Source organism: Triticum dicoccoides, chromosome 2A (genome assembly GCF_002162155.2).
Source record: "Triticum dicoccoides isolate Atlit2015 ecotype Zavitan chromosome 2A, WEW_v2.0, whole genome shotgun sequence".
Lineage (NCBI taxonomy): Eukaryota > Viridiplantae > Streptophyta > Magnoliopsida > Poales > Poaceae > Triticum > Triticum dicoccoides.
Window position 1 is genome coordinate 532,862,182 of NC_041382.1, and position 10,960 is coordinate 532,873,141.

The 10,960-nt window shown below is 45.2% G+C and overlaps 1 protein-coding gene across 1 annotated transcript; it reads left to right on the forward strand.

The window, feature by feature from the left end:
- Positions 1-4,625: 4,625 nt before the first annotated feature.
- LOC119355216 lies at positions 4,626-9,974 on the forward strand. Its single transcript, XM_037621998.1, has 8 exons — positions 4,626-4,959; positions 5,893-6,459; positions 6,542-6,648; positions 6,746-8,138; positions 8,242-8,469; positions 8,564-8,797; positions 8,880-9,133; positions 9,224-9,974. Exons 1-8 carry the CDS (start codon positions 4,786-4,788, stop codon positions 9,693-9,695), a joined length of 3,429 nt encoding a protein of 1,142 aa, XP_037477895.1. The 5' UTR covers positions 4,626-4,785; the 3' UTR covers positions 9,696-9,974.
- Positions 9,975-10,960: the final 986 nt, after the last annotated feature.

Genomic DNA, 10,960 nt, shown 5'->3' on the forward strand with positions numbered 1-10,960 from the left:
ACGCCAGCCGCCCCGATCACTTCGCGATTTGTAAAGCTGTTGGATCCTACACGAGGACACAATAAGTTTTAAGGTTAGTTTTGAAACTTGTGTTTTTGTCAGTCGCGGGTTATGAAACTTTTTGTCGGTCACTCTCTACCAAGTTTCAGAAGTTGAAACATTTTTTTGTCGCGGGATCTGAAACTCATGATTTTGTCGGTCGCTTGTACCGAGTTTCAGAAGTCAGAACTTAATGAAAATTTTAAAACAAACTTGACAAATGTATTCGAAATGGATCTCATTTGAAAACCCTCGTCACCAGAAACACGAATATGCAAACACAATTTAATTTGGGACTTTGGTTCAAAACATATGAAAGATTAAAAAATCGAAAGCCAAAAAAAGGGGGGTTGCATGGCCCCGCACCTGCGTGCTACAGATCCTCTCCCCTAACATCCTCCGCAATCGTAGTAGTAGCTACCTTCGCAAACAATATGGGCATCGTAGATGGTCATACCAGAAAACAACCGAAAGCAGAAAACCAACGAGTTGACACACCCCCACGGTCGTAGCGGGAGTATCATGGATGATGTTGCATCACGAACACCTGGACTATATAGGAAGCCGGCGAGGTGGCCACACGAGGTAATAGCTCTTTGTGCTGATGTTGAGGTAGCCGAAAACATAGGAAGATGGAGCCATGCAAGTGAACCCCATGGTTGATGTCGAGGTCGGAGTAGCCAATGTTGAGGTAGCCACATGTGTAGTTGTGGGCACAAGGAAGCGACATGGAGTCAATGACGCAGAGATGTACCAAGAGGGAGATGATGGCGTGACCGAGAGAGATGTCGAGAGGGTGTTGATGTCAAAGAAAATGCTATCAAAGGTGTGGTAGATGAGGTGCCGCATGGGTTTGCCAGGCCCGAAGACATGTTTGGACGAAGGTACACGTTGGTATTGTCAGTATCATGCGGGGTTAGAAGGTGCAATGTAGCCCACGATTTTTAGAGTAGACGAAGTAGTTGGGGAAGAGATAGTGATGCTGCGACAAGTTTGAGCTAGATAAAGGCAAAGAAGGTGTCATAGGCAAAACCAACAGTAGCTTGAAGGGGCCATGTTGATTGCATGTAGAAGTGCAAGAATGAAGCTCGAAGTAGGTGAGGGAGAGCCCGGCGGCGTGACAAAGACCATGCACAGAAGGTGACACAACAAGTGCTAAGGTATACGCCGGTGCACGGGAACAACAAGGAGGATCGTGTTCGGCACCAATATGACCCGAATGGGCGATGTAGCTGCAGCTTGTGAGTCAGAGCAACGAGATGAGAGGCCAAAAATAACCTACGTGAATGAGAAGGCATGTCGGTGTCGGAAGCGAAGACAACTGCCATGATATATTGGCCTGAAGGGCTAATGAGGCGACAACCTGTTGCTCAAGTTGCGGAGATGCGCACATACTAGATATGCCCCGACCTTAATGGGATCCTACGGCGGGGCATGTGAATAGCTGATCTGACTTGTCATGTGGCAAGGGCGAAGTGGATGGTGGTGATCGATGATGTTGATGATAAACCGACATAGAATGACGGACATGCGAAGCAACTGGGAGGTGGCGTAGGCATGCATCCCCACATGCCTCGCCATGGCGCATAGAAGTGGAGGTGGCCAACGTACAACACGAAGGGTTGATAGACGGTAGGCAAACTCAAACATATCTTAAATCAGAAGTCCAAACAGAGACACCATGGGAAAGAACCTGATCTACTAATGGGAAAAACTCTCTAGACATCCGATCAAGGTGACATGCGGATGAACCCTAGGTATGGGATGCACTCATGCACATCTCCTAAAGGAGATCAATCTCCTCGGTGGCAACCTGACGTGAAAGCTGAGGTCGAGCTAGGTCTAGGATTTTGCAGTTGATATCGTGTGAGCCAATGAGATTTTGTGTAATTAGGTGTATGCTTTATTGATCCTATCTAGAGATTTATCTAGAGTACATTACAAACTCTATTCTATTGAATACATTAATAATCTAATCCTATGTAACTAAGTGAGTGGTCTTCACTAACATATCAAACACATTAAGCTACAGGCGGATTGCGGCCAACCAGCACGGCCACGTGGCGCATGCTGGTTGACCATGGCAAAAAACATTTTGATTTTTTTGGTAGATGAAATTGATGAACTTTTTGATTTTTTTGGAAGATGAAATTAAGGCCATTTTTTCTTTTGAGAAAAGTTTTTTTTGAGATTATTTTTGAAAGATGAAAGTGAGAATTTTGTTTCTTTTTCATTTTAAGAACGTTTTTAGGCTTTTCCGTTTTCTTTTTGAGATGCATGCGATGTTCACATGTTGTGAGAAAGTTTTATTTTTAATTTTAAGATGAAGTTGAGGTTTTTTCTTCGAGAGGAAGAAATACATGCACAACTTTCTCTCAAGAGGCTCGCCACCACTAGTTTTATCTCAACATGCTACTATGTCACCTTAACATTCAATCATTAATGGAAAATGGCAAGACTCAACATACAACCATGCATATAAAAATACTTAAATAATTTAATCATATTATGTTACTTATATGCAATAAATATTTATAGTTATAAAAATCTTATGTAGTTTATGTTCTAGTTCTTATATTACCAATTAATATATTTATATCCATCTAACCAAATGTAATCAGAATATATTAGAAGCAATTCCCATGGCAACACAAGGATACCATCTAGTTTACTTTAACAATTATAGATAACTGAGTTATTCCTCACTGAAGTGAACTTGTAGTAAAAACTTATGCGTTGGCTTGTTATCTTTTATCAATTTTATTATAGTGTTTTTTGATTCATTTTAATCGCTTTTGTGGCTATTATTATAGTGTAGATATAAATATACGCTCGACGTAACACAATCCACCAACCAAAAAAAAGAGCCTATGATGTGTCCCAGAACGAGGGGCAGTGGGCATAGTTTTTTGTGGCTTGGTTTAATTAGTTGGACAAATTCAACAATCTTTAATGCATTTACTTTAACAAGAATGATTCACTTGTTACCGGTCTCTTTCTATATAGAAACTCACAAGAAAAATGGGGACAATTTTTTTCCGGGGTCAACAACCTAAAGAGTATGACCGGTATCTAGGAGTGATCGGTCTCCTTCACCCATTTGCTATCTTGTGCCTCGACCATCTAATCAACCTCACCGTCCCTCTCTTCTCCTCCTCCCACCCTTGCAACATACACCTCCCCTCTCACAGCAAACGGTGGTGGCTTGCAGCAGCGACAACAACTTGTAGTGGCGGTTGGTCGCTTGCAGCCCCGACATTGCTGCCCTACACACTGGTTTCGTCCCCCTCACAGCACGACGTCGTCGGTCCGATAGTGTTAGTGGTCATAGTTCGGCGTAGCACAAGCAGCCACCCCAATCCCTATGGCCACTCTCCCTCCCCTTGCAACATGGCGTGGTTGGGCCACAGTAGCACTGAGCGCCCAACTTCCAACAATACCGACAATGTTATCTTGAAACACCAATGGTCTCCCCTTATAGCAGTTCGTGTCTGGACTTGCAGAGCAGCACCAGCAACCTGACATGTAGCAGTGTGTATGCAGCGCCCGACCTACACCTCCGATGCCCATCTTACAATGAGGACGCCCTCATGTTGTGCCAGTCATGTGTGGCTTGCAACAATGGTGTCTCCGCTTGTAGCATAGCATAGGGAGGAGGTTGCCGACAAGATCGACTGGTCAAGAGTATTCATGGATATACGGGCGATTAAGTTGGGTCAAGTTACAATGCTGTCCTTTGCGGGGTTGCTATCCATCGGATGAGTGTGCGATCGATGCCTCGGTGCGTTGGATCAATCGGCTGAAACAAAACATTGTCACTTTTTAATGAAAGAAACTATGTATTGGCCCCTGTTTTTAGGATGGTAATTCATATTTCTAGTTGTACAATCAGCAATGTGAAGCTGTAATACTGCAATGTTATTTTATCGCAAAGATAGCTTATATTGACTATTTCAATCTTAATGTTGGTCAACACAAAAGCGGTCCCTAAAAATATATACTATATGATCAAACTTCTTAATCACATTTTCAAGTCAAACTCAAAGCTAACTTTTTTTTCCTAGTTGAACTCGTATCAAACTTTTTTTTGAGCTTTAACTCGTATCAAACTTGACCGAACTGGGAAGTAAAATGCATATGCATGCTTCGATTGTAATATGCTAAGAAAACCATTGAAAACAGTCTCATACGCGTATGCATGCTCCGATAACCAAACTTCTGGATCACATTTCCGAGTCGAACTCATATCAAACCTTTCTTAATTTTCTAGTGGAACTCAAATCAAACCTTCTCTATTTTTCTAGTGAAACTCAAATCAAACTTGTCTGAACCCGGACACGGAGAAGCAAAGCCGCCGGGAGGGCAATTCGGTCAACCCAACGCCCCGAAAAAGGGCGCGACCCAACCGCCGAACCGTCCCGAAGCGCCTAACGCCCCGAAAATTACCAAAACGCCCCTCCCTATCCGTCTCGGCTCCGGCCCGAGCGTCCGATCCGCTCTGCGATTCGGGAAACCGCTTCCCCCGGAGAGTACCTGGTACCGCACCTATATAGCGCTACGCGTGGCGCACCCAGAACGGCGCGGAAGAAACTAAACTCGAGAGGCGAGGGGAAAAATAAGGGAGAAACAAGTGGAGGAGTAAAGCAGCGGCGCAAGCAAGGGAGGGAGGAGGAGGAGAAAGCGAGGCGATTTCTTGCGGGATTCGCCGGCGAGTTCGATCGGCGAGGGAGTCTGATCGGTGCGGTGATGGGGGTGAGGGAGCCCGTGGCGATGGAGATACCGGCGGAGGAGGGGGCGGCCGCGAGGGTGCCGCCGCGGATCAGGAGGAGGCTGCTCGAGGGCAGGGCCAGCGGCGGCGGCGGCCCGGCCAGCGCCGAGGAAATCGAGGCCAAGCTCAAGGAGGCCGACCACCGGAGGCAGGTAGGGGTCCCTGTCTGGTACCTTTGGTTTTCCTGCCTTTATTTCCCCCCTTTCCCCTTCTTCCTCCTCACGGTGGATTGCCAAGTCGCGGGGCGTGAAATTGTGAACTCGAAGTGTTGAGGCCTACTTCTTTTCCCCTTCTATTATACTCGTCGGTGGTTCCCACCTTACTGGTGAAATGATAGTTGCGTGTCCTGCTGTAGAACTGGTATGTAATTTTATATTACTTTAATAAGAAAGTGGTGCTGTTTTTGAAGGAATTTACAGTAACTTTAGACTTGTGAAAGAATTCTTTTGGTTGAGCCTGTTCATGGGGGAGTCGGAGACTCAGAGTTACATTCTTTGGGAATTGTTTCGGCGGTAGGTAGTCGTGAGCTGAAGTTGGTCTCACGGGTGTCACGAATTGCTTTTCTGTTGGATTTTGCCGGTTTTTCTTTTCTTTTCTAGTTTGGAGTTTTCTGGTCTTTGAATTGAAGCGTTTCCCCCCATTGAAATAGTCTCAATTTTATCTGTAGTTCGGTGAAAGCGTAAACAGGAAATGTTAGTAATTAATTTAGTTGTCTGCATCGGTTTATTCCGAGTCTCCAGTAAAAATGGAAAGTTTTTTTAATCAAATAATAAAGGTGAAATTATTGTAAGTTCTAACTGCTTGAGTTAGCAAATTGATTTCAGGTTGTTTCGGTGGTAGGAGAATTATCCTAGTTTGGTAGGATAGTTTGCTTTCATCATCGACCACTTTGTTTTGCTTAGAAGTAACTTGTACCGCTGAAATTTTAGTTGCAACTTCTGTAGTTCTGTTGGTTGATGTAATCCTGGCAGGAGCTGTAGAAACAACTAAATAATTATGTGTTCTTTTGGTTAAAAAGTAAGTTTGAAGTGAATTAGCGATACATGCTTGATCAAATTAACTTATTTTCAATTGTTTCTCTGCAGCAATTCCGCGATTGGTTATCCTGCAAAGCAAGGAAGAAGCCACGGAGCCCATCGTGGTCGTCTCAAGAGGAAGATTACGGACAGCGCCTTGAAGCCAGGCTTCAGGCAGCTGAGCAGAAAAGGTTAAGCCTCTTGGCAAAGGCACAGAACCGGTTAGCCAAGTTGGATGAACTCCGACAAGCAGCGAAGAATGATGTGGAAATGCGGTTTGAGAAGGAGAAGGAGGAACTTGAGACTAGAGTCGAGTCTCGTGTCCGACAGGCAGAGGAAAACCGTATGCGCCTTCTGCATGCAGATATGCAGAAGCGGGCCGCACTGAAGGAGAGAACAGAGAGGTCTCTCGTGCAGAAGGCGACATCTGAGAGCAAGTATACAGAGCGGGTGCGATCTGCTATCCTGGCAAAGCGTGCTGCTGCTGAGAAGAAACGGTTGGCGTTGTTAGAAGCTGAGAGGAGGAAGGCTCGTGCTCGGCTCATGCATATTCAACAAGCAGCCATGACTGTAAGCAGCCAGAGAGAAGCAGACAGGATTAAATTGAAAGAACATCTGGATAGCAAACTTCAGAGGGTATGTGTTGTGATACATACGCTGATTACAATTTTAGTTCTCCTGTTCTGCTTCTTATCTGATTTGTTATCTTATTGAACAGGCCAAGAGGAAGAGAGCTGAATATTTGAAGCAGCGAGGAAGTCCGTGCAGTTCTGCTCATGCCGATTACATCAAGCATGCAGATTTTCTTTCAAGAAAGCTTGCAAGGTATTACTCTCATACATTAAATTTTCCTTTGAATTCTAACCATTTGATTGTATTTGCATGTTCGAGTTAATTGAAGTTTTCTTCTCGTATATTGTAGGTGCTGGAGAAGTTTTGTGAAGTCCAGGAAGACAACACTTGCCTTAGCTCAAGCTTATGATGCTTTGGGAATTAATGAAAAATCTGTGAAGTCAATGCCATTTGAGGAATTAGCTATGTTGATGGGATCTCCCACAGCTCTTGAGGCTACTAAGGCATTACTTGACCGGTTCGAGAGGCGTTTGACTCTTTGTCAGTCAGCAAGTTCATCATCTGCAGAAAATATTGACCATCTACTGAAACGCCTTGCGACTCCAAAGAGGAAGGCACCTCCGAGTAGAGACGGAAGAACAAGGGTTGCAGCAAAAAGGCCAGCAAGAACTTCTGAAACAAGCAGGTTGTCTAGATATTCACTGAGGGTGGTACTCTGTGCTTACATGATCCTGGCTCATCCTAGTGCTGTTTTAAGTGGAGATGGTGAGCAAGAGAAGCTACTCATGGAGTCAGCAGCAAACTTTGTCAGGGAGTTTGAGCTGTTAGTTAAGACAATACTCGAGGGGCCAGGAAGAGCCTCAAGGCAGCCATCTCTTGATGCTGCTGAATCATCTAGTTGCCAGAAGTCTTATGATGTTGCCAGTCAAAGTAAATTCAAGACTCAGTTGGTTAATTTTGACAAAGCGTGGTGCACCTATCTTTACGGATTTGTGGTGTGGAAAGTAAAAGATGCAAGATCATTGGAGGGTGATCTTGTTAGGGCTGCATGCAAGCTTGAGCTGTCAATGATGCAAACATGCAAGTTAGCTGCCGACGGGCAGTCACACAACCTCACCCATGATATGAAGGCGATTCAGAAGCAGGTTTCTGACGATCAAAAACTCCTAAGAGAGAAGGTTCAGCATTTGAGCGGTGATGCAGGCATCGAGCGTATGGACTCTGCTCTCTCCGATGCAAGATCAAAGTTCTTTGAAGCGAAGGAGAATGGAAGTCCATTGGCAGCACCTGTTGCAAACGTATCTACCCCTCTGAGCATTGATTCATCTGGAAAGCTCCCGCCTACTGAGGTCAATATGAATTCCAAAACAGATGCTGAAGGATCAAGGTCTGTTGTGCGATCCCTGTTTGGAGCTTCTGGAGCATCAAGCAGCACATCACCAGTGAATCTGCCAACAGAGAATGAGCAGATGGTCAATGAGATGCTTCATGAGGACGGTGGTGCGATTGCTGGCAATTCTAATGATGCTCGTACCATTGAGAAGGATTTCCAAGACAAAGTGAGGGAAACAATGGAGAAAGCTTTCTGGGATGTGGTTACCGACTCGATGAGAGGAGACAAACCTGACTACAGCCAACTGATCAACCTGGTAAAGGAAGTGAGGGATTCATTGCACGACTTGGCTCCCAAGGAATGGAAGGAGGAAATCTGTGAGAACATTGACCTCGAAATTCTATCCCAGGTAAGATCCGAGTGTTTTGCATATATAAGTTTGTCATCGTGTTCCTTATTTTTTTTTCTTATTCATGGAACATTGACATAATTTTGTTCCTGTACAAATGAAGGTACTCAAGTCAGGCTCCCAGGACACCCAATATCTGGGGCAGATTTTGCAGTACTCTCTGGATATGGTCAGAAAGCTGTCTGCTGCGGCAAAGGATGATGAGATGAAGGCAAGTCATGACAAATTATTGAGCGAGTTGGCTGCAAGTTCTGAAGATAATGATAATGGAGTCAGCTCGTTCGTCATTGCTGTTATCAAGGGCCTGCGTTTCACTCTGGAAGAAATAAAGGTGTGTTGAGTGTGTTAATACATTAAACTTGTCCTATAATTAACTGCAGTTGTTTTTATGCAGTGGAATTCTAACATTTTTCTGTTATATACAGCAACTGCAAGTAGAAGTGAGCAAGGCATATGTTCAGCTGATGCAACCGACGATAAAAGGCTCTGCTGGAGTGGAGTACCTGCAGAAGGCTTTCGGCGATCGCTATGGACCTCCTGCCAATGCGTCAGCTTCTCTCCCTGTAACTCTGCAGTGGATTTCAGCATCAAAGAGCATCGTGGACGCAGAATGGAGCGAACATCTGGGCTCTCTTTCAGTTCTTCCAGCAGCAAATCATGTAAGTTTCTAACAACATCAGCAGCATAGGGGCGTTCTATTTGTTATCTGGTTCCTGACACTAGTTTAATCCTTTGTGGCAGGCTCAGCCCCTTGTTACAGTGCTCCGAGCTGGCCATGGAGCTCCAGCAGCTGCTGTAGCTTCAGCAGGTAGTTCAGGTTTACCTGAATGCAAGGGAGAAAAGATTGACAAGCTTGTGAGGGTTGGCCTGTTGCAGCTTATTAGTGGTATGGAGGGATTACAATTGCAGTCAACTCCTGAGAGCTTCCATCTCAACTTTCTGAGATTGAGGGCCGTGCAGGGCCAATTTCAAGAAGTGATTGTGATGTCTACGAGGTAAACTACTATCTTAAACTCATGTTATTTTAGTCTAGTCTGCAGGATTAAAACTTGAATGTGTGCTAACTGAACTTACTGTTTGTGCAGCATGCTCGTCCTGCGTCAAGTCCTGATGAGTGAGAATTCTAAGATCACTCCTCCGGAGCTGGAGACTGTCATCTCAGAACTCTTCGGCGCCCTGGTGAAGTTGTTGGACAACTCCCCGGAGGCAGGAAGTGAAGAGATCGTGGAGGCGATGATGAGCGCGTCGGCGTCAGCCGGCTCTTTGACGGACGCCAAGATTCAGGCAAGGAGGCAGATAGTAACCCGGGTGCTCCTGAAGAGCCTCCAAGCGGACGACGTCGTCTTCAAGAAGGTCTCCCGGGCGGTCCACTGCGCCTTCCGCGGGGTCCTCCTTGGCGGCAGCGGTGCCAAGGGCCAGAAGCTGGCGGATGCAGCCCTACGCCGCGTCGGCGCGGGGAAGCTCGCCGACCGGGTGGTGAAGGCGGCTGAAGTGCTCATCAGGGTGGCCACGGTCTCGGAGAAGGTCCATGGCCCGTGGTACAAAGCGATCGCCTGAATGTGAATTTAGTTTTACTTTGGTTGGTTCTGTGAATACACACGTTGGGTCGGGTGTAAATTCTTGTCCCGCTGGATGAGGTGGGAATAAGTCATTGTACAGAAATTAATTAGTAGTTCAGGATGTTAAGAATTCTTGGTGTAGGGCAATATATGGATGTCCCAGCTCCAGAATTTAGTCAGTCAGGGCCCGGAGATGCTCAATGGCACTGTAATAGAACTCAATAATGTGGTTTTGTATATATATCTCGTTTGTTTGAGCAGTTGGATGTTAAACTCTCGAATCACTGATTCTGAAAAGGACATAGTTATACATAATCACATCATATGGATTTTATCTGTTAAAGGCTCAAATGCTTATACATCTAGCTCTTTGCTTCAGAACAGACCTCACGGATGGAGAAAAAGCCCTGACCAAATTCATTAGACCCAAAGTAATCATGAATTCAGGAGTAAACTCCCAGGGTTTCTTGTCAGGACAATTTGCCACAGGGTGACCCTGACCACAACCATCACACTTCAAAGGAGTGGATAACGATGGCAGGATAACACTATTTTTGTGTGCATCACCACCCAACAATGTCTCTGCTTCATTACTCTCTCTGATTTTGGGAGAAATCTTCCTAGGGGGCAATGCAGGAATAGAACGACGGTCACCACCAAGCGAGGACTTACTTGCAGTGTGCCAGCACCACAGGAAACGGTGTGTATGCCAACGGCCAAAGCCATCGGCAAAGGCCCCAAAACTGTCGGCGAAGGCCTCAAAACCGTCGGCATACAGCCGTCGTCTTTGATTCCCTCAGTAAAGCCTGGATGGCCGTCGGTGTACAAAAGCCGTAGACATAGAAACATATGCCGACGGTCTTCTCGAGCCATCGGCGAAAAAGTAGATGACACGACCGTCAAAAGTCATCCACACACGTGCCGGTTTGCCGTCGGCATAGCTATGCCACGTGTCGCCGCCTGGGGTCATCTTGGTGGTCATCTATGCCGACGGCAACACCAGATGGCCGAAGATTCCAACTTTATCATGATAAGTAAATAATTCAAAGTGAATTAGAAATGGATAATACAGAGTAATTATACAAGACTTACAGTCTGTTATGAAACCATAAGCTTTATTAATAATTATACAAGGTACAAAATTCTCAAATATTTACATTATATTAAATGAATATAAAAAGAAAAAAACTAAACCAAAATCTAGACTACACCTATTCTAAGCTCTTCTCTATCTTCTTTTTCATCACCTCCATGTCCTGGAGA